General features: G+C 41.4%; 2 protein-coding genes across 4 annotated transcripts in view; both read right to left on the bottom strand.

The window, feature by feature from the left end:
* LOC114597707 (endothelial protein C receptor-like) overlaps nt 1-24799 on the bottom strand; it is a 222794-nt gene that overhangs the window by 186392 nt on the left and 11603 nt on the right. The gene's annotated exons all lie outside the window — the stretch shown is intronic.
* Nucleotides 3743-23242, bottom strand: UBE2G2 (ubiquitin conjugating enzyme E2 G2). Of its 3 annotated transcripts, XM_028730850.2 has the most exons (6): nt 23096-23242; nt 19282-19317; nt 19153-19198; nt 10021-10139; nt 7044-7184; nt 3743-5793 (listed from the first exon to the last, which is right to left on the bottom strand). In XM_028730850.2, the coding sequence occupies exons 1-6, from the start codon at nt 23136-23138 to the stop codon at nt 5681-5683; spliced, it is 498 nt and encodes a 165-aa protein (XP_028586683.1). In that variant the 5' UTR covers nt 23139-23242; the 3' UTR covers nt 3743-5680. The 3 variants fall into 3 exon arrangements, with proteins under 3 accessions (XP_028586683.1, XP_077786153.1, XP_028586684.1); XM_077930027.1 differs by lacking the exon at nt 19282-19317 and having other exon boundaries at nt 23096-23211; XM_028730851.2 differs by lacking the exons at nt 19153-19198; nt 19282-19317 and having other exon boundaries at nt 23096-23187.

Genomic DNA, 24799 nt, shown 5'->3' on the forward strand with positions numbered 1-24799 from the left:
ACCAACTGCTACATCTTGGTTTCCATGGATTATTTCACACGGTGGTCAGAGGCGTCTGCTATTAAAAAAAACAGGAAGCTGTGATAGTGGCAAATGCCTTGGGTGACCATTTTCTTTTTCTGATTTTCAAGTGCTGGGGGAATTGTACTCTGATCAACACAGGAACTGTGAGTCAAGGGTGTTCCAGAAAGTGGGTGAAATTCTAGGCATCCACAATACCCAAATACCAAGCTAGGCCTCAGTCGGAAGGCATGGTTAAACCACATGTTGGGGATAGAACTGGCAACCTTTGTCCAGCAGCACCAAAGGGATTCGGATGAGCATATTCCATTCCTTCTGAGGGTGTACAGGACAGCAGGTAATGAAAGCACCCTAGAGTATGATCGGAGGTTGAACTAGGTGACTATAATGTTTATAATGTTTGTTGTGGAATTATTCTATGACAGCTTAGACCAGGGGTCAGCAACCTTTTCAGCTGTGGGCTGATCCACTGTTCCTCAGACCATGTGGTAGGCCGGACCATACTTTGAAAAAAAATATGAACAAATTCCTATGCCCCACAAATAACCCAGAGATGCATTTTAAATAAAAGGACATATTCATGTAAAAACACGCTGATTCCTGGACCGTCTGCGGGCCGGATTGAGAAGGCGATTGGGCCGCATCTGGCCCCCGGGCCTTAGTTTGCATACCCCTGGCTTAGACATAAACCTTCCTCTCAAAGAGAAGCGGCAAAGGGACAAGAAAATAAAAGGACTACTTATGAGACATAATATAGAGATATAATGAGCTGTAAGAGCATAGATTTCAGTTCCTGGACGGGGCCAAAGGACCATGAATTGAGGGATATAGAAGTCAGCTGGCTGGTTACAGTGGTGGCTGGGGCCTATTGGTAGGGTGCTAACTCCTCAGTAACGTATGACCTGTCGGCAGCTCATGGTGTGAGATTTAACTGGATCTCTTTTGCTCATGCCTTAACTGTGAAGCGGGACCCTGCCAAGAAAATTGAAAGTAAAAAACTAAGACAGGTGTCAATTGCAGTGCATGTAGTAACTTTAAAGCTAGCATGCCAGCTAGATTGTAGAACATGCATATTTCTTTCAACATGCTGATAATCGCGAAGTGAGAACTGGGCCAAACACAAGAAGGCAGTAAGAATCCAGAGATCAGCCCTGCCCTCCAGCATCAACTGTTTTATGTGGTTCCAACATATTTAATACAGCAGGGGGGTTTTTTCAAAGAAGTGGGGTGGGGGATGGAAGACATGATTAATTTAAGTCTCTCCCTTGCCTGTGTGTGTGTCTTGTGTGTCCTAACACAGCCCTTGCTGCCAGGGGAGAGGCATTTGTTTGCATCCTTTCCAACTACAAAGCCTAAAGCAAACAATCTAAGCAGAAAGGTGAAAACTGTAGATTAAAAAGCTACTTGCATGTATTTAATAGTAACACCTTTAAAAAATAATTTCGTAACATCTGCCGTGGAACAAGTTTTACAGTAATTGTTTCTTAGAGGAAAGAAAAGGTACACCAATTAGAAATGTCGCCAGGAGCTAGGGATGCAGAGCCTGCTAACACACACATATCCTTGTCAAAAGAATAGAGGACAAAATTTATTCTTACTCTGGCGCTAATAAGATTTGAGAGCAGCGGCCTTTTGAAGCACTACGTTGCAGTCTTCTCCCAAAGCTGCAGTTCTACCCCACTGTATTTTGGAGCAAAAAGTAGCTTTAGACCTGGTTGCGATTTCCTCATGGCTTCTTCCGACAGCAGTCTAATCATCTCTAAATTTCGTACACATGGAGGCAGCTAAGTCACACACGATAATGTGTTCCCTTCATTGCCAGCACACCAAGAGGCTCAAGTGTTCCCAATTAAGTTATGCAAGCTCATCCATCTACAATGCAAGTTAAAGACATGCGCTCATTTCCCCTCGTAATGAAATAGTACATATGTATTGGGCATTAGTTCAAGAAGCTAAAAAAATGCTTCATGCCTTGCCACAAAAAGCAGGTGCTTGCTAAAGACCTATCGCTACCTAGTTTTCCCACCATAGGTACCTGCACAAGTATTTAGGCCACTGTATGAAAACAGAAGACTGTCTATGCTGGATCATAGTGTGATGTAGTGGTTAAGAGCGGTAGACTCGTAATCTGGAGAACCGGGTTCGCGTCTCTGCTCCTCCACATGCAGCTGCTGGGTAACCTTGGGCTAGTCACACTTCTTTGAAGTCCCTCAGCCCCACTCACCTCACACAGTGTTTGTTGTGGGGGAGGAAGGGAAAGGAGAATGTTAGCCGCTTTGAGACTCCTTTGGGTAGTGATAAAGGTAAAGGTACCCCTGCCCGTACGGGCCAGTCGTGTCCGACTCTAGGGTTGTGCGCCCATCTCACTCAAGAGGCCGGGGGCCAGCGCTGTCCGGAGACACTTCCGGGTCACGTGGCCAGCGTGACAAAGCTGCATCTGGCGAGCCAGCGCAGCACACGGAAACGCCGTTTACCTTCCCGCTATAAAGCGGTACCTATTTATCTACTTGCACTTAGGGGTGCTTTTGAACTGCTAGGTGGGCAGGAGCTGGGACCGAAAGACAGGAGCTCACCCCGCCGCGGGGATTCGAACCGCCGACCATTCGATCGGCAAGTCCTAGGCACTGAGGTTTTACCCACAGCGCCACCCGCGTCCTTGGGGGTAGTGATAAAGCGGGATATCAAATCCAAACTCTTCTTCAGATCTGTCTTCAACAGTTGTCAGCCAGCACAGCTGATAATTATATCTGAGTATTTCTGTTGTGAGGGACGCGGGTGGCGCTGTGGGTAAAAGCCTCAGCGCATAGGGCTTGTCGATCGAAAGGTCGGCGGTTCGAATCCCCGCGGCGGGGTGCGCTCCCGTTGTTCGGTCCCAGCGCCTGCCAACCTAGCAGTTCGGAAGCACTCCCGGGTGCAAGTAGATAAATAGGGACCGCTTACTAGCGGGAAGGTAAATGGCGTTTCTGTGTGCGGCTCTGGCTCGCCAGATGCAGCTTGTCACGCTGGCCACGTGACCCGGAAGTGTCTCCGGACAGCACTGGCCCCCGGCCTCTTGAGTGAGATGGGCGCACAACCCTAGAGTCTGTCAAGACTGGCCCGTACGGGCAGGGGTACCTTTACCTTTTATTTCTGTTGTGAACTCAGTGTATGTATGTGTATGGCTGAGAAGAACTGTAGCTGCTGGGTGGTTAACTTGAGGCCCCCCAGATATTGTTGAACCCCAACTCCCATCTGTCCCAGCCAACACGACCAATGGTCAGAGATGAAGGGAACTGGAGTCCAACAATATCTGGAGAGCCAGAGGTTCCCCACCCCTGTGGTAGACAGTTAACCCCCCTGCCTGTAAACACTTGCCCATCAAATCCCAGATGAAACAGAAGATCACTGAGGTTCTTTCTTTACAAACTGGTATGTATCTGCCCTGCTGTTTCTAGGTAAATGTGCTTCAGTGAGGGTGGGTCACATGTGGAGCAAAAAAATACACTGTATGTCTCTTGCTGGTTCAAGCCCACCCAAGGATGATTGTGGGCAGCATTCCTGCATTGCAGGGGGTTGGACTAGATGGCCCTGGGTGTCCCTTCCAACTCTACAATTCATTTTCTACAATCTGTAAGACTCCCACATTCTCTCATGGTCGCATTGAATCTGAGGTAAATACACTCTCTTCTATATGTAGTATGTGTTAAAGTAGGACATCTCCCAAAAACAGCAGTACAAGTGATTTTGTACTTTAAGGAAAATATGCATTTATTTTCATTGACAATATTCGTGTCCAATATAAAACAATGTGTTTAAATACACTTGAATACTGTGTAAGACCAGGACAGCTTTCCCATATGTAATCACCATTAAACAAAGAGCACCTTCTTTCCATGCTGCTGTCTTGTTGGACTCGTCAAACTAAATTACAACTTGTAGAATAAATAAAAACCTCTCATTTGCCATGAAAACCACCACTTGTAGATGTTGTTTTGGAAAAATACTACTACTTCCACCCTCTCCTAATCCATGCCCAAAGTAACTTCTCTTTCTCAAAACCTTTTAAAGTAGAAAGGTCTTCTAATTCAGGCACAACTCCCACAGAAAATCACTCTCGTGAAGTCAGGGCTTCATGCTGCTAAAAAAATGCCTAGATTCAGCTTCTGCTGTGGACTGATCAAATTATGAGAGCTATTTTTCCTGGAAAGTATGCCACTGTAAAAAAAAAATGAAATTGAATTTCAATGCATGAAATTTCAGAGAATGATAATCCCTCTCAATCAGAAATTGATTAAATTGTAAACAGTATAAAAGTAATTAAAATGCAAGCTTAAGCAAGAGATATTAATAGTATTTCTTGCCATGTAACTTTAAATTTGGCATTCTAAAGTAGTACAGATGTAGTAAGAAATGGTTATCAACTGCTATATAACCTGGCTTTGAAATACACATCAAGAACCAGTTTACTGCTCAGTTGTTCCCAGCCAGTAAGAAAGTAAAGCAATAATTTTTATTTTCCTGGTACTAGACTAAGAAACTAGGGGATGTCTAGTACTACTTAGTCTAGTGTTTCCAAGATAAAGATTCCCTCCCACAGCACACTCAGGAAAATAAAAGAGTAACTGAAGTTGAATACCATCAAGTCCTTCTAATCCAAATAATATTCACACTTGATTTTGTTCTCCAGATTTCTATTAGGAATACAGTTTGGGTGACATTAGACTCAAGACAGCCTCTTTGCATTAGGTTTAAGTGCTGTCAGCTAAGGACGGAAGATTAACTTTGGAAAGACTGGTCTGCTGCAATACAAGGTATTTCCAGCATATCTTATGAGTAGAGATAGCTGTTAAAGGAAACCAATACATTTTAGAAATGAGGATTATTTATCAAACTTTCTGGAGTTGTACCAAGTTCAAATAATGTCTCAAGAGGAACTCAATAGTGCTTGAAGGCTTTCAAAAGTAGCAACATGAAGGCTTACATTTGGGAAGGTTAACTGCTGTACCTGGAAGACACTGATTACATTGGCCACTTCTCTGATTTACCTCAATTAGATACAGTAATTCACTTGTTCTCAAAATACTTTTGCCCAGCAGCTTAACTATGTTCTCATTTGACTTCAGGTGTGGTTGCTTTGTGGTCTTAAGGAGGAGAGAATCTGAGGCCTTCAAAAGTTACATCCAGTTATGAAGTAAGACATCCTTAGAACGGCATTTCTCCATTTCCAGACAAGGGAGTCCAATGGTGTTTCAGCAGCTTTCCATGGTTCTGGGCAGTTATTAATTCATAGATCTTCTCAACCCCATTACCAGAAAGTGCACAGTACTGCACTGAAAAGGGTTAGGAAAATATAAATATAACTGAAGAGACACAGACGCTATGCAATGCTCCCATGCTTTCACTAGTGCAAAGAAACCACAGCACTATGCAACCTTTCTCCTATGACTAAATCCACTTGTATTGCAGCTACTTACATGTCTTAGATGGAGGAAGATCCCCCACCCTCAAAAGAGTAAACAAAAAGGGAAGGGGGGGGGGAGAGGATGTGTGTGGTATTAAGACACCCAGTCAACAATTTTGCAAGATTTGCTTTTTTCTATCAACACGGAGTACTGCCATGTGTCTGCCTGATAAAAGATCAAATACTATGATTGTCAAATGTCTCAGTTCCTTCCTTTTTTTAAAGCCCAAGTGATTTCTGGACTATTTGCTTGGCTATTTTGTTAAACTGCTCTCTGTCTTCCCGCCACATTTTAGAAGCATCCACGTTGGCTCCACTCTCATCATTCGGTTCTGAAAAGGGAAATAAAAGAAAAATTGGGTTTAGCATTACATCTGAATGCACCCTAAGACTCTGACTGGTCCTCTGCCTCTTCAATTTCCTTCCCTACTGCTTCCAAGGATTGCTGGCACCCTAGACCACCTTGCAGAACTGAAAGGTACACAATGTACTGGACTCTATACATGGATCACTGACCCAACCAATATTTTAATGGGGCTACTAAGTATTTACACTATACCACAACTGCACGTGCACTGTGTTAAAGAAATGGAGTCGCAGAATTTGAGGCATCAACAGACACAGAAAACTGCCAGTACATATAGGGACTGAAAACTACTCCAGGATTGTAGGTTAGGCGGTGAAGCTGGCTCACTGAACAATTTAGTTTGGCAACCCACATTTGACGGTCTGAGCTACTGCATCTTCATTTAAATTGGACCTATAAGTTTTATTTTGAATTGGTATTTGGTTGTTGTTGTTAAATTTGTAGCTGTTTTGACAGCAAATTAGTAGAATGGTGGTTTCTTAATTAAAGCAAATCTCACAATTCCTGGAGATTTACTTAAGCCAAAGTTTATGTGCATAAGCACATACCATTCATGTCCGCAGGGGCTTACAGAAATAAGACCTCAAATAATGACTATTTCAATGCCAGAATGAGTAGTATTTTTCACCCTTGTCGTCTGAACATACTGCAGTTCATCGGCTTGCCTTGCACTTTGCCATAGAGGGAGAGTAACAACTTTCTTCTATTTAGCTAAACAATGAACTATCTGAACATAGGATTTTCAACTCATCCTAAGGAGCCCTTGCTGGATCAGGCCGAAGGCCCATCTAGTCCAGCACTCTGTTCTTGCATGAAGATCCTGAGCACAACAGCTGCGAATCCCAGATACTGGCATTCAGAGGCATATTGTCTTCAACAGTGTAGGTACAACATAGTCATTGTGGCTAGTAGCCAGTGACAGCCTTATTCTCCAGTCTTCAAAAGTAGCAACATAAAGGCTTACATTTGGGAAGGTGGACTGCTTTACCTGGAAGCAAGACATGGATTAAATTGGTCACTTCTTCTCTTCGTAGACACAATTTATCTTAAAGAAAAGCCAATGCCAAATCTAAAGGAACAGTAGACTACATAAAAGAGAACCATAGCTAAACAGCTTCTAAGGTGGCTGCTGAAACTCTTGTTATTTTAGCAGCCCATCAATTGGTTGCTGCTTGAACAGCTTTCCTAGCTTAGTGTTTGGAGATGAACTCATACCTGCCAGCATGCTGACCACTGACAAGAGGATCTTCTCCACGCTCTGTACTGGGCTCCATCGTTCTGCGCTGCTCTCATAGCCCATGGGATCATCCCCAGGAGCATGAAGAATAGAAATACAAACTCTCCCATCTGGATAAACTGTGGAGAAGAAAAGTATTTTGTTCTTTAGCCTCCTCTACACAACAGTCATTTAAGAAAAACAGAAGGAAAGTGGAAGAATCTAGGAGGCAACAGTATACTTTTTGCAACCACAGAGCTAATGTTCTTAAAACACACATTTTTCTAGATAAAAAGGAGGGGTCAATAGATCAATTTCTGAGGGATTCCAAATTATCCAGTGTAATATGTTTCCCCACATGCTTTCTGTCCAAACACTGTCCATCGTTTATGCATTTTAGGCTACAATCCTAATCCTTTTACATGGGAATAAATCTCATATAACACAATAGAATTTACTTCCAATTAGGCGTGCATAGGATTACACTGACATTAGTTCTTATTTTAAGGTGTCTTAAAATAGAAGGACAAGTTCCGCCTCCCGAAAATACTTCCCTAACAAGTAGCCTAAAAGATGCTAGATTTTTAAAATTCAACAAACCTTTGGTGCACTTTTAACTGTCTGCCTTGCACCAGTGTTTTGTGCCATTTTTCTGTTTTTCACTTTGAATGAGATGGAGAAAGACCATGCTACAAATATAAATTGGTATTGCTCTTCTAACCGACTGACTGGGAGAGAGATTTGGCTCTTCACTTTTATTTTCTCTCTCATGCCCCCCAGGGTTGTTCTTCCATTTGTCCAGCTACTCTCCACCCAAAATAACAGCAGAGTGAAACGGGTGGTAGAAAGCTGCCAGGCACATTTTCAAATCTCCCCTTCAGCTAATTTCTGTGCAAGTTTGAAACTTGTTAAGTGCTATATATAGGTTACTGTGTTTACTCCCTCATTACAGCCTTAGGGTAGGGAATGGTTGTTGTTGGTCTATCCATAGCTGAGGGAAAGGGAGAGAAGACTTTGATGGATCTCCTATTCATGTTCCTCTACAGAATAGAGATGCAAAGATGATATGCTTTGAAAGTCCCAATAGTCAAACTTAGGGGAAATATTACATGAAAAGAGAGTTAATCACACAGAGCTGAATTCAACATCATGCTAATACAATTGTTCTGTTAGTGCAAGCATTTTCGCTTGCCAGATGGAACCATCTTCCCTCGCGTGCCCTGCTGCTGCTGCTGCTTCTTCTTCTTTCTTCTTCTTTGGTGATCACTCGCAGCCGATTGTCTTCCATGAACACGGTCTTAAGAGTGAGTCCGTAAGTGACTGTGGAGGCCAATTCTGGATCCACATGTCCTTCTGCAGGGAGGACATAGGTTTCTGGGTAGGAGTTGATCAAAGTGAGGGTTTGCCAAATGTACCTTCCTCTTAGCACATTTCTCCCTTTCGTCCTGAGCTTAAAGTCTTCAAAGTCCATGACACTTTTGGTAAAGTCTGTTCTCCAACTGGAGCACTTGCAGGCCAGTGTCTCCCAATTGTCGGTGTTTATACTACATTTTTTAAGATTTGCCTTGAGAGAGTCTTTAAACTTACAACAAACTTCTTTTGTTGTAATGGAAAGCATTACATTTTCCATTTTTTAAGAGTAGTTGCTTTGGAAGACAAAAATCAGGCATCTGAACAACATGACCAGTCCAACGAAGTTGATGTTAAAGAATCACTGCTTTGACACTGGTGATCTTTGTTTCTTCCAGTACACTGGCATTAGTTCGCCTGTCCCCCCAAATGACATGTAAAAAATTTCAGAGAGAACCTTTGATGGAATCTTTCGAAGAGTGGCAATGGCCTTTATAAATGGTCCATGTTTCACAAGCATACAGTAAGGTTGGTAGCACAATAGTTTTGTAAACATGCATTTTGGTTTCCCTGCTAATGTCCCAGTCCTCAAACACTCTGTGCTTCAATCCGGAGAAAGCTGCACTCACAGAGCTCAGGCGATGCTGGATTTCAGCATCAATGTCAGCCCTTGTGGAAAGATAGCTGCCCAGGTAAGAGAACTGATCGACATTTTCCAACATTACACTGTTAACTCATGCTCTGCAGAGCTGATTTAGGAGGGGGGGGAGAAAAGCCCCACTGCACTAGTGGGACTCATTGCACAGATTCCCACCAGAACAACTATTTAATTGAATCTGGTCCATGCTTTTGGTGGGCATCATTGTTCTTCTTCTCCAATTGCTACTTCATGGTACCTATCCATCTGCCTATAATGCTCCTAGAGAAGTATCCAGCTCTCCTGTTATTAAATACATGGAATTCAGAAAGGAGGTCTCAACCCTGTGATTTTTTTTTCTTTTAAGACAATGGGAATTATGCAGAGGCCAACTAGTTACTGTTATCAGTTGGGCAAACAAAGACAAAATATCACCAGAAATGGAGCTACTGACGAGCTAAATTAATCTCATTGGTAAATCTATATGTCAAGTATTTGTAATCTCAGGCTGTAACTCAAACCTCTCCACTCCCCTACCAACAGGACTTTATGGACACAAGGTGGATAGGGCAGAAGTTCAGAAGGGGAAGCAAGGTTGCTGATCCTATCATGTGATGGCAGTGAGACCAGCTTAGGTTCCAACAGATCCCAGGCTAGCTCAGCCATTCTATCTCCTCCATTCTATTTCAGGGCATTTTACATTATGAAATTACTGACATTAAGGGTATATGGTATACAGAAGATCACATCTTGTACTTTGCTTTATTTTGTACCACAATTCAAAGTGGCTTACGAGTAAAACATAGTCACTGGTTAACACCTTTTAACTAAGTACATGGTTCTCTAATTGTGTAATAATGAACAACAACAAAAATCAAAGGGTAGGTCCAGATAGCCAAAGTGTCCATTAAGCTTTTTTTAGATAGCTGGACTTGATGACATTCTTTACCCATGTAGAAATCATCAAGGCACCTATTGGTAGAACTTACTGTTGGGATGAAACATCTCACATGTGAACCTCATCTTTGGAGGACTTAAAGGATAATCAAGAGGAAAACTCAGAATAGCAGGGAAAACGCCATACTCAAAGCATGTGTCTTCTGGGCCCCTGAAACAAAAGAAACATTACATCTGTGCAGCATGGAAACAGTTGGCACCACTTTCAAACTAGTTCCAAAATATTAGCTACTAAAAATGAAAGTTGATGGTAATCAAGTATTTCAGCAGCACAAGGAAGTCTCTAGATTAGTAGATACATGCAATTATAACATGAAAGTAGTTTCCAGACTGTATGAATTGAATAACTATAAACTATTTAGGAGCGTATTCTCCATTTCAAACAGATCAATCTTCAAGTGGATATCCAAAATATAATCTAGTAGAGATTTGGCAAGCATCCTTGCTGCTAACTTTCAGAGAGTTCTTGAATATCTTTTATGCTGACAGACCCATTCAGTTGTTTAGATTTTGCCAAAATGAGTGAGTCAGTTTTACGATTATTGCATGTTGTTTTTATGTGTATATATTGTAGTACACCACCTGGCTATTTTATGAGTGGATGGTTTATATATATTTTCCTAAACATAAATAAGCTGATGATAAACTATAATTGATGTTGTAGTCACAGTGCTTTGATGCAGCTGTACATTTGGCACTGCCATAGATGACTTACTGAGTCAGCAATCATACTCAAGAACCAAGGCTAAAGAAGCAGGGGAAGTCTGTGCTGCAGGGATCACCACCCCTTGCTTCCTCCACAATGGACAGTTAACTAATGGCAGTTTAACAGTCATACATATTTGGAATCATTAAATGACCCCAGGAGGATAACTTGCATCACTTTGTATGCTATGGCAGTAGAGAAGTGGATCCAGCTAGTGGGCCAGATGGAGGAAACTCTTGAGAGTCTGCAAGAAGATCAAACCTATCCATTCTGAAGGAAATCAGCCCTGAGTGCTCACTGGAAGGACAGATCCTGAAGCTGAGGCTCCAATACTTTGGCCACCTCATGAGAAGACTCCCTGGAAAAGACCCTGACGTTGGGAAAGATTGAGGGCACAAGAAGAGGAGGACGAGATGGTTGGACAGTGTTCTCGAAGCTACAAACATGAGTTTGACCAAACTGCAGGAGGCAATGGAAGACAGGAGTGCCTGAGGTGCTCTGGTCCATGGGGTCACGAAGAGTTGGACACGACTGAACGACTAAACAACAAGCGGGTCAGATCCTGAGTTCCCCCATTCTCAAGGCCTGCCCACATGACATTACCAAGAGCCATTTTTTCCTTTGCACTATGGCAAGCCACACTAGGAAGAAAAATCTGAAGTTTATCCAAGTGGGGTTTGAAGTTACCGCCAATCAGCTGATCAGCAGTAATGGCAAGCCCTATTTGGCTGGGCTTACATTTTTCTTTCTAATGCAGCATCCAACTGTACATGGAGAGCAGCATCTCCACCTGCCCCTCACCTAACTTCATATATAATTTGTGATTTAAAATAGCCTCAGTTTAAATCACTCCACCTGTTGGGGTCTTTACATACATAAGCTGTATACAGTTGTACTCCTGTTACTATAAATATGAAATAGGATTAACTCTCAGTTATTATTGTGTTTTGTTTTGTTTTAAAGTTGTAACATCCAACATTGGAGGTCTGATTCCTAATACCAGGTTAAGAAAGTGATTTTTTTGGCAGCAGGGGGTGAGTGCTAAGTTATTCTCAATGGAAATGCATCACTAAATACTACAGCTAAGCTACTACTTGGCTCAACTTTCACTGCAAAAAGAATCAGAAACCCTGTTTTCTCACCTAATAGTAAGGACACAGCTTTTCTGACACACTATTCTTACACATATGCTTTTGCAACCAAGTGATCAGGCCCAGATTAGGCTCAATGCGATCACATGACATAGAGCAGCAAGCTCAGTTTCCAATGGATCATGGGCTGCCTCAGCCCTTCTCCCTCCTTAGAAAAGACCCATCTGGGGGCTTCCTGCTGGTCTCTGCAAGAGGCCATCAGAGACAACTCTGTCCAATCCACACAGCCCTACACTCGTCTACTTGCCATTCTACAACTGGTGATTTGTCATAGGTAATTAACAGCATGCGAGCTTCCATGCTGGATGGTAACCACTTCTACAGAAGCTGCTTCAGCATGGGCCACTATAGGTACTAAACTGGTCCTGTCTCTCCCAACACCTTGCTTGGAAACCACAGGTGACAAGAAATTCCATGCAAGCAAGTGAGTGGGCTGGCAAAGGAGGGACAGGTCTCTTTAGCTGTTCTCAGCCTGTTTGTTAATTTTCTGAGCTTGTCATAGAAGACAAGAGCTTGTCCCTCAGCTCCATATGTTAACTGCCAGCCCAATTTGTGGAAAGCACATTTACCCTACTTTCTGTGCCACTTAAACAAAATATTAGACAAGTAACTTTGGTGAGCTTATTTACAAGGCTATACTACACAGTGAAACCCAATGTGTACTGAAAAATTCATGCTGTTTTTTTAGAAGGAAGCCTTGATTATAAAGAGTTAACTTGTTCACATCCTCTCTAACCTAAAACAAGAAGCTGAAAGGGAGAGAAATCAAAGCTTGCACATTAAATTACTAGGAAGGTCACAACACTGCTTAATTACCAGGGTGTGTTTATTCAATTATGCTCAATCTGTCTCCAAGGCATGTTCCAGATTTTAGTGCCTGCACGTCAAGAGATATAGCCTACAGGTGCTTGATCTTGCTACTTTGAAGACACTATTATAATGCATGGACAAAAGTGTCAGAAACTGCCATTTGCAAGGCATTGTATAACCAATGTTTATTATTTCTATAATGGTCTGATGGAAAGATGTGCATATTAGATTTTAGTACAACTCCTCAAGTAATAAAAGCAACTTCAGGATACGCAATTAGGATGTGCATGCTGGCCAGACTTCAGACTTTGAAGGTTAGTATACCCAAGGTGCACACCCAGATTATAAATGGGGTTACATACACACCAAGCACTGACCATAATTTTTGGCAAGCTAAATCATTCAAAAAAAGAAACTTCCACCTGTATGCCCATAGCTTTTCTAGGCAGTAATGAACATATGTTTCTGAGCACTGCTGAACAACAACAACAACAAACATAGGGCTGAATTTCAGAATTAGAGTCCTCATAAGTAGTAAGTATTAGAAGTAGGAGTTTCAACCTTTGCTACCTCTCTATTGTTATTTTATTTCCCTCCTACAAATGCACAACCTGTGCCTCTCATTTTTTCCTCAGTGTCACTTCTAGCATATTTCTTCTTGGGTCTAAACAGCTTCTCCTCCTCTAGAAAACAAAAACACCCCCCTCCTTTTTTTCTTCAACAATCACCTTGGCAAAAAAAATCTTGGAGCCATCATAGTCTAGCCAAGTAGAACTTCACTATTACGTGTTTCTCCTTCCAAAAACAGAACAGGTTCTTCTTTCCAATCTGTTCACCTAATATAGCTTAAGTGCATTGAGCAGAACCCCTTGGAGGGCCTTATTTCACCCTTTAATTTCTGTGCTTTTGTCGAAGACCACCCAGATAGTTTCATGCCTGAGCAAAGATTTGATGCTGGTTCTCACATTCAGATCAAACACTCAAGCAACAAGACTATACTAACTCTATCACTCTACCCACTTGTGATTCCTGGACTGGGATGGCCTTGCAACACTATTATAGGCTCTGAACACTCCTGAACAAAGTTTATAGGCAACTTTGACAAGTGCTATGTTTACATGTTTTATTTTAGAAGAACCTTTATCTGCTTACAAGAACAGTGTTTTTTGATCCTCAATCACCTGAAGTTTCCTCTATGTTTCCCTTGGTCTGGTCAGGATGCAATCCCATACTTTACCTGGGGGGAAACCACTGATCTCGGTGGAACTTACTTCTGAATAGATACACACACACACACACACACACACACACACACACATATATATGTTCCTCTGTTTATAATGAGATATATGTTGCTCACTCTGGGTTGTATCCAAGTCATGCTAACTAAGGTCCACTGATTTAAATGGGTCTATTCAGTGTATGGCTGGATACAACCCTTAAGCCCTAGCAGAAAGCATTTCTGCTATACTGTGAATGTCCAAAGAGACAACAGCATGGATGTAGTAGGTGTTAGAAATTGCAAATGTAAGCCTTATGTATATGAATGGGCAGTAACCTCTGCTATTATAGGCAAACTAGAAGTGTCAGGTACCTTAACCTCTTAAATGAACCATAATCTATGTTATTAAGAATGAAAATTGATGAACGCTCTATTGACTGAAGTAGAAGATATTTGGCATGCATTCCAAGTTACTACAAAAGAAGAAGTCTAAATCATAATGATAATAAATTATTTATATAAAAAGTAACAGCTTTGTAACTTTGTTTTTATACTTTTGATTTAGCTCCAATTTATTTTTTATCATTCTTCATTGCTTTTATTTTGCTTGTAATATACCCTGAGTATTTGTTAAAAAGTTAGGGTATAATAGTGAAATTAAATAAGGCTGTGCCAGTTATTTCATTATTTCCATGTGCGTGTAGCAGAAAAAATTATTTCAGCTTCCCAGGTGCTGGGAGCAAGTTCTAAGTTAGAACTTTTCCAGTACTCTAACTCCATATTAGGTAGCACAGAACTATCAAAGCAACATTCTGAACCAACATTCCCCACGTGGAAATTGCCTCTGTCACCATAGTAGGGAGAAATGATATAGCTTCCACCATAAAATCAAAATACATGCTTAATGTCTCCTATTGAATTGTATTGCATTGTGGGATGCAATTAGGTATTTAAAAAAAAATCATTTGTATATTTAGTCTGGAACCAAATGGATGTTTTTTTATCCTAGATGAAAAAAAATTTTGCCTGGGCAGTTGATCTTCTGGATCAAAGTTGATCATTGCCTTTTATTTGTAAGGCAACTACCATTTCCCAATCTAAGCTATTTCTTTGATATTAAACAAGAAAAGCTACTCACTTCTGGGAGAAGAGAAATAGCATGCCTCCTTTCTTTGTCTAGCATTATGGGAACTAGCAGGAACATACCAATACTTTAAATCCTACTCTTCATGACCCCATGGACCAGAGCACTACGTTACAAATAAGCATTACAAATAGCATTACAAATAAGTAGTAGTAATAAAAACAAAAACCTTGGATCAGCCATTAGACACACAACTTTCAGATGCCTAGATCTAGAAAGGTAAAGGTACCCCTGCCTGTACGGGCCAGTCTTGCCAGACTCTAGGGTTGTGCGCTCATCTCACTCTATAGGCCGGGAGCCAGCGCTGTCCGCAGACACTTCCGGGTCACGTGGCCAGCATGACAAGCTGCATCTGGCGAGCCAGAGCCGCACACGGAACGCCGTTTACCTTCCCGCTGGTAAGCGGTCCCTATTTATCTACTTGCACCCGGGGGTGCTTTCGAACTGCTAGGTTGGCAGGCGCTGGGACCGAGCAACGGGAGTGCACCCCGCCGCGGGGATTCGAACCACCGACCATGCGATCGGCAAGTCCTAGGCGCTGAGGTTTTACCCACAGCGCCACCCGCGCCCCTGCCTAGATCTATAGCACATCATAAATTCACTACTGTACAGAAAAGTTATTCCTAATCTAAGCACGGTTCCCACTAGACTTCCTTGCTACATTTTAAATGTGATAATAAATAAGTCTAGGTAGTTTTACTGCTACAATTTCTAAGGGGTTAAACATTAATACTTCCTTCACCCTACCCCCATAAACTTTAAAATAGTGACACTGAGCAAGTAGTCACTTGTTACAGACTGTGTATCACTCTTCCAGCTCTTAGTACATAATGGTTGCTGATAATTAGGTGCAATACAGTAATATAAACTATAGCGCAGAAAAGTACAAACAGAAAGATCAAGGGGCTGAAGCAACTTCCCTAGGAGGAAAGGTTACAACGTATGGGGCTTTTTAGTTTATAAAAAGGTGAATGGGGGGACGACCTGATGGAACTGTATAAAATGATGCCTGGGTGGTGAGAGATTTTTTCTACCTCTCCCATAATTCTAGAAGCCAGAGTCATTCAAAAAAAAAGCTAAACGTTGGAAAATTCAAGAGTGACAAAAGGAAGTACAGTGGTACCTCGGAAGTCGAATGGAATCCGTTCCGGAAGTCCGTTTGACTTCCAAAACGTTTGGAAACCAAGGCACGGCTTCCGATTGGCTGCAGGAAGCTCCTGCAACCAATTGGAAGCCGTGTTGGATGTTCGGGTTCCAAAGAACATTCACAAAATGGAACACTTACTTCCGGGTTTGCGGCATTTGGGAGCCAAAACGTTTGACTCGCAAGGCGTTCAGCATCCAAGGTACTACTGTAGTTCTTCACACAACACATAGTTAAACTATTGAATTCGCAACAAGATGTAGTGATGACCACCAATATGATTGGCTTTAAAGAGCGGATAGACAAATTCAATATGCTTCTAAATACCCATTGCTAGGAGTCCTGAGCAGGAGTCTCATATATTGCTTATGGTTTTCCCATAGGCACCTGGTTATCAGAGTGCTGGACTTGAGGGGCCCTAGCAGGGCTCTTATTTCTTAAAACACCATTCACATGTAGCTCAAGATATAAGAAAAACTTGGAAGTTTTCAAAAGTTAGTGGTGTCTTGCGTTTCAGTGACACATGACATAAAAATATTATGACAAACAGCCATAAATTTACATGTATCTTGGAGCAAAAACATTATAACAGTAACATACAATTACAGAAAATAAAAGGGTAGAAAACCTTCACATAAACATATGGAACAAAAGAACAAACACTTATGGGAGGTCAGTTAATGCTATAATAATTGTTTTTAAGCACATTTGTGTGTGTTTTTCCAATTTTTATGAAAGCAGCTGCAATCCCTGCTCCCAAAATCTTACAATGCACAAAGGGGAATTCCACAATGAAGTAAACATTTACACTAAACTGAAATATAATTACATTTCTAGACAGCTTTTTGAAATATTGGCTTAAATTTGTACTTGTTATTTTTAAGAGCAGCCTTTAGGCTAGCCAAGTTCTAACAATGAATACTTTTGTATCATTTTAGTGGGGTAAACTGTTGTGATAATGAGCACTAACAGTTTTCAAATGCCATCCGTTTTGAAGTTAATAAAGCTAAGTGAGAATAGCCTGATAAGAGAGAGAAAATACATTAATCTCACATATCAAGTTAATTGATTTACGCAACACAGCACTCACACGGTATGAAGCTGGAAGTCTTTATGTATTCCCATTATCTAACACTGCCTATTTGTGCTTTTGATGTGACAAGATCAAAAGTGAGCATTTATTTGCTTTAGAAATTGTGCACAAGATCACAGCACTTGTTTTCAGGCCCTAAAAACAAGCATAGTTTTACCAAAGTGGACATGCTACTGGCCATGAGATGGACACAGCAAAACTAAATAAGATTTTTTTGCTAAAATCATTGGGTCTTGTTCCACATAAGTGTATTAGGATAAGATGCCAACCAGTGTTTCTTTTCAGCTTTAGCCACACTGAAAATATTCAATTTATGATGTTTCAGCAATACTAGTTTTCATCATGAAATGCAAGGCTTGGTATTTCTGGTATGTTTGAATAGCAGTCATTCTCATCACCCTTCTAATCTCACTCCTGAAACTTCAGACTCTACACTTTGATATTCACATCTACATAGAATTATTTTTTTCAGAAGTCATGCAAGTATTACAGCTCTGTAGTTCTTCCAAAGTGAACCTTTAATACAGAGGCCCAAAGTAAATGAACAAAGATGCCTCATTATTATTAGCTTAATCTTTATTGGTGCCACTCATAAATTAGGCACTCTCATTATCAGTGCAGCCCTTGATTACACCTCCACTACAATGGGAAGGGAAGATGCTGATACACAAATTCCTTGAAAGAATGTTCAAAGTACTCTTTCCATGTGTACATGTGTTACAAGGCGGAAAATAACATTTGGTATTTAAGAACTACAAAAAAATGACCCTGCTGTATACTGGCCACACTTCCTTCCAAAGCACTGGTTTATTATAATCCAAAGTTTATTTTCTTGCAATTTGACTAGTAGCCTGATGCACAAAATTAAGCATGTGTTTCTCTATTCTATCAGCTATGGCCACACAATCAAAACTTGCAGTGAACTTGTAACAGTTAGCTTGTTACTTTAACACACGCCTTTCTCATTAGAAAAAGCCTCCCAGATCAATGGTATACAATTTTAATTTCTTCCAGTGTGTCTTAATGCATACTGTATTGCTACAGTTTTCCAGAGCTATGATCCTATCTGAAATTTTATACAGCACATTGCCAGATAACACAGAAAGAGTGCACTTCAGAAGAGGAAAACCGGACTTCAGAGAAATTCCAGATCTTGAGACTTGTGTCATATTGTTTGTGTTCCCATTGTCTGTACTCTTCATTTCTGAAACATTTCCCTGACACTGGCAAGTTGAGTCATTTGCAGACTTCACAAGACAAACCCAAAAAGTTGGAAAGCCCAAGTCTTTCCAACAGTCAAGGTCCCCTTTGAGTATGATAAACGTGGAAAATTAACTCCCCTAAGGTTGGCTAGACCTCAACAATTTCACCACCTGTTTCATCTCAATTAAAAAAAAAAACCTGGTAGGTGAGAGCACAATACTAAAAAGTCTCTCTTGTTCCTATGTGGCTATGAATAAACTCGGTGAAATTCAAGACACTAACACTATTTCTCTTCTTCATTATCTGAGTCTGTCCCAGAAGGTGTGGTGACATGCAAAACTCTTAAGTTCTTTCTGTACTAAAGGCCACATATGAATTCAACAAAAAGGAGAAGCCTGCTTGGTTGGCAAACATTGCTTTTTGTTTCATTTAAGACAAGAAAATGAGATTATTATTGAACTCGACAACTTGCCCTCTTTGCAAGCTGGCAAAGCTTTTATCTTTTCAGAACGTATTAAGAAGACTTGTGTTGGCAGGTGGATAAATGCAACCTGAACTGTTTCAGGGGAATCCCTAAACTTGATACTCCATTTATTAAAAGATGCACATAGGATTACTTTTTGTTCTCTGAGGTCCACCAGCAAAATGTATGTAGATATAATTTTAAAAGAATAATAGCTTATAAACTTACATTATCAAAGCTTCCCATTCAAAGAAATTTTCTTCATTCATAGGCCCTATTTAAAGACAAAATGTATTATTTTATTTAAAGTTATCAAATTTCAAAGTATACAGATATAAAATAAATAGGATTCCTTACCAGCTACTATGCCTTCTGGTGGATTCAAGGTCAACTCTAAAATTAAGAATAAATATTTTAAAGTATTTTTCCTCAGTTCATTAATTAACACCACAAAAACAAGGCATTTAATATTCTGCCAAGACAATCTATGTGGCCACAATAATTTCTGACAGCAATAACAGATAACTCAACACACGGAAATGATTTAGAGTAAACTTTATATCCTACTATTTTGTTTGTTTCTTAGTTTGTTTGCTTGCTTGCTTGTTAGGGTAAGCACACTCACAAGGAAATAAGCTTCGTCGAATACAACTGGACTTACTTCCAAGTATACATGCATTATCAGTATTCTTGGAAACCCAGTTCTCTTTAAAATTTTCACCCTCCACTGTTGGAAGCAGTAAGCTTCTGAATACCAGTTGCTGGAAACCACTGTTGCTGTCAGGCTCGGGTTCTGATTGTCTGCTTCCTAGAGGCATCTGGTTGACCACTCTGAGAACAGGATACAGGACTGTGATGGCTGCCAATTAGTTTGTGGGCCCAATTCAAAGTGCTGGTTGTGACCTATAAAGCCTTAAATTGCTCAGGTCTGCAACACCTGAAGGCAGCCCTCTTTAGGGAAGCTTTTAATGTTTAACAGACTACTGTATTTTAATACTTTCTTGGAAGCCGCCAAGAGTGGCTGGGGAAACCCAGCCAGATGGGCAGGGTATAAATAAATACATTATTATTATTATTATTATTATTATTATTATTATTATACCTCAAGAACCACCTCTCTCCATACCTGGACCCTGTGATCATCATAAGAGCCCCTTCTTCACATGCCTCCTCCACAAGAGATCCAGAGGGTGGCAACACAAGAATGGGCCTTTTCTGCAGTGGCTCCCCAAGGAGGTTTGGCTGGCGCCTTCATTATACCTTTAGGCGCCAGGCGAAAATGTTCCTCTTTAAATAGGTCATTGACTGATTAACATCTTATACCCCTTTTAAATGTGTTTGGGGGAAGGGGGTTGTTAGTTTGGGGTGTTGTTGTTTTTATTAGTTGTTTTGTGTTTTTATCTTGCATTTTTATGTTGTGAACTGCCCTGAGATCCACGGATGAAGGGCAGTATACAAATTTAAAAACTAAAAAATAAATAGATGGGCCACTGGTCTGATCCAGCAGGCTTTTCTTATATTCTTAAATCTAGTTCTCACTGCCACAGAGATGACTTGTTTTATATATAAAACAAGCTTGCATTCTATCATTTATATTGAGGCATGCAAAAGTATGTATATGAATACAGTCAGCAAGCAATAAGCATGAGATCTTACAGCTATTCAAGTTTTTATTTATTTTAGCTGATGGAATCTATTAGGCTTCCTGGTTCCTAAACTGGAAGGAATTCCACATCATGTTCTATCAGTGCAAGCATTTCTGCTTGCCTAGTGGAACAATTTCCTCTCTCCTCTCCCATTCTCAGCTCTTGGAGTTCTACTGACCATCCCTACAAGCCAATTTGGGGCCTGTGTGCATGGCACCTTGGGGCTGACAGGGGCAAAAGCCCTGCATGGACTTCTGCTAGCAGAGCCAGTTGGCTGAATCTGACCCACAGTGTTCATTAACAGGTGCCGACTCCAGCATTCCCAAACCTAGGACCCTGCAGGGGTGTTTTGGACTGCAACTCACATTAGCCACTGGCTAAGGAAGGCTGGCATATTCTTACCACTTTTCAAGTTGTTTACAACAATAAGATCTAGAATGTGAGATGATGGCAGGAGAAGAGGACAGGAGAAGCGAACAGGAGTGAAAAGAGGAGTTATTGCTCTCTCTAGTGGAGAAGATGCAAATATCAGCATCAAATGATTGTTTTAAAAAAAGTGGTTCTCAAACTCCCCCCACCATGGACTACTTGAAGATTGCTGAGGGTCTTGGCAGACTACTTAATGATTTTTCTGTCTACGGAAGCAATTATCATGTGCTATGGTAGATGTTGTATGATTTTTTAATTGCATTTTTGTTTTCCCTTTATTTCATATCTATTTTGTTATCTTTACTCCATATAATTCAAACTGTAATGCAATAAAATGTAAGACATAACATAATCTATTAAAATACAGTTAAAAATCATAGAATCATATTAATATTTAATGGTTTTTTCCAGGAAAAATGAATTTCATTTGCAAATTACCCTAACTTGCATTGGAAAGCTAACTGATGCCCTAGAGAGTGGTCTTATTTAGCACATTTATTTTACTTGTATTTAGTAAACAAAGCTAAAAAAAGGTATTGAAACAGTTGAACTTGCTTAATACTGTACTGCTTTTGCAATTGGCCTCTATTCACTGTTACTATTAAACTTACAAAACAGAAAATTTTCTGTGGAGAATAAAGCACTGGAGAAATTTACATCCCACATAAGTGAGCCATGTATTTGTTAATTTTTGTGTTTATATACTACCATTCAGAGTTAAACACATGAAAGTACCTTTACCTTTATACCTAATGATATAAATTTGACAAGACTGCTATATTAAGAGGATTTTTTCCCCCTGAGTCCAGCGCTTTCCCATAGGCTCTGCTGCAAGAAACACAAGAAACTGCCTTATGCAGAGTAAGATCATTGATCTATTTAGCTCAATACTATTGAGCTCAATACTCAATGAGCAGCATCTTTCCAGAACTTAGAGCTGGAGCCTCTTTTACCTACCTGGAGATGCCACGCACCTGGGGCAAATGTCAAACACTGGGATACATAGCTGACTGCAGCAACCGTAGCTGACAGCCCTGTTAAGGGTTTCTCATGATTAGCTAATATAGCACTAGGTTTGTCTACTGTAGACTTCCTAAGCAGTCCATATGAAAAATATTACCTTCTTTTTGGCATCATCATTCCAAATTCTCTTACACACTGGTAACTGAATGACCAAACAAAACACCTTCCACACAGCAAAAACTAACTCATATTTCTGTTCAAGTTGTTAAATAGAACAGCACAGCAGAACCCTCTGTTTGGTGCTGTCTAATTCAGACACAAAAGAGAAGCAAGCGCTAAAGTCTCGGCTACATTGTTAACACTTCAGACGGTAGCACTTATTATACTATGCCTTTATGCAAAATTTTGTTTTGTTTTTCAAATATAAACCATCGAAGGGACTTGGGAAATTGATATTTCTATACCGCCTAAGGAAAACACCCCACACCTCTGCACATGAAAAAAAAAAAAACATGTCAAGGAGAATACTACTATATAGAGTGAACCAAGGGATGGGGAACCTGTGGCCCTTTGGACAATGTTGGACTACAATTCATAGCTGTCAACGTTTCCCTTTTTCAAAGGGAAATTCCCTTATTCCGAATAGGATTCTTCGGAAGAAAAGGGAAATGTTGACAGCTATGCTACAATTCCCATTGACTATACTGGGCGGGCCTGATGGCACTGGAGTCCCAATTACTTCTGGAGGGCCGAGGGCTCCCCACCCCGAAGAGAAACTCTTCTCTCTCGACGCACCAGATTTCCACATACAGGGGACTGATGTGGGGGCTTAGGGGCAGTTCAGTCCCAAAAAGCCAAAGCCAATTTCACGGCAAAAGGAGTTTCCCTTGCGCCTGATGAATGTCTGCCCTGGCCCGGGGTGCCAGAGACTGGCGTGACTGGACGGAGCAGCTCGACGAGGAGTGAAGGGAGCAACGGCCAAGGGACTCGGAAGCGTCGCTCCGAAGCCAGCCGGGACTGCCACCCCCAGCAACGGAGCCCAGAGAAACGGCCGGAGGGGACGCCGCTTCGTAGCTCCCGCCGCTCCCTCAGAGACAGACCACGGGGGCGCCTGCCCTTGCCTCCCCACTCACGTTTATACTCCGCCATCAGCCGCTTCAGCGCCGTGCCCGCCATAGCTCAGGCAGTGACGAGGGGAGTCGGATCCGGCGCCAGCTGTTGCGCCTTGGGTCACCGGAACCATCCGAGGAGCCACTTCCGGTTGCCCTTTACCATAGAGAGGCCGCTCCCGGAGGAGGCTCTTCGTTCTCTCCCTAGAGGTAGAAATAGGTAGAGGGAACCTCAACTTAAATGTTTTCGATCGACTTTTCTGGCTTTCTTTCATTCATCGCTTCGGAGGGGAGCAGGAATAATGGTAAAGAAAGCCTGGAGTTCTCCTTCAGCGAGGTTGGGAAGCGGGCCTCACAACCCAAATCAGTCTAGATTTTCTAGCTCGGTTGCCACCCGTGGGGAAATGTCGCGTCTTTTCAGGGTTTGGGGCCAAAGTGCAACCCATCTGGTATGCAAGCCAACGGACCAAACGGAGCAGGAGGGCTTCTGCGTGCAAGTGGGCGCTGGATCTGGCCTCGGAAGGGAAGGAATCGTTTGTGTAGCCTGAGAGGTCGTGTTTTGCATAAGGCGATTTTGAATGGAAAGTCAACTCGTTCACTCCTCTGACAGCGAGTTGAAGGGCTGTTATAAGCCGCAATACTCTCATCTAAGACGTGGGCGATAGCAGCCCTGGGCTGCATTGCTACGAGTGATCGCCAAAGATGATCTTGTTCAGCCTCACTGCCAACCCCAACCTGCAGCGGGATGTGGAGTACATTACAGTACAGACAAAATAAAAAAATTCCTTCCAGTAGCACCGTAGAGACCAACTAAGTTTGTTGTTGGTATGAACTTTCGTGTGCATGCACACTTCTGTATAAATCGTTCTCAACCACAGCGCACTCCTATGTTTGAACTGGCGGAGCTATTCGAGTTTAGAAAGAGCACAAACTCTCTTTACTGCTTCCTTCTAAGAAGGCATGCTGGTGACCCAGCGAGTGCTTGTTTCTACCCTGGTGTAGATTTTAACAAGATGAACCCAGAAATTACTCATGTCCACGATATGATATGCCATTTCCCGTACCTTATCTCTGTGAGCCAACCTGTATGTCGTCACCCAGCTGAATTACTTTTGTGCGCATGCGTCAATTGAGCGGCTTCACCTCTGCACAACCTCCATCTCGTTCTGGGTGACGGCGTTGCAGAACTCGAGCTTTGGTCTCCCGTAACTTAAGAACTGTCACGCGCAATCGGAATTACTCGATCCTTAATTTCGCTTCCATTGTAATCTAGATGTATATAACATAACTACTACTACTACTAAACTCCCGCCCATAATAATATTTATACTCCGCCCATTTGGCTTTGTTTTCCCCCAGCCAATAAGGGCGGTTTACAGCATATATAAAAACAGTAAAATATCAAGCATAAAAAACTTCCAGATACAGTTCTGCCTTCAGATGTCTTCTAAAAGTTGTGTAGTTCTTTATCTACACAGTGTAAAGACAGGGAGAATCTGTGCTGTACTAGGAAACAGACTTTTGCTTCTTCACAAAATAGGGAATCGCCAAAGCGCTTGGAAGCATTTAACTTTCTTTTACTCAGTACTTATCAATTAAACATGCTGTCTTGAAACTGAGTATGGGAAATGTGAAAAGTTTATAATTTATTTAGACCACTGTAAAGCAGATGAAAACATCAGCAAGATTTTAATCTCACTTGTAACAAATGCTATGGACAGTATGGAC

The sequence above is a fragment of the Podarcis muralis genome, chromosome 6 (genome assembly GCF_964188315.1).
Source record: "Podarcis muralis chromosome 6, rPodMur119.hap1.1, whole genome shotgun sequence".
NCBI lineage: Eukaryota > Metazoa > Chordata > Lepidosauria > Squamata > Lacertidae > Podarcis > Podarcis muralis.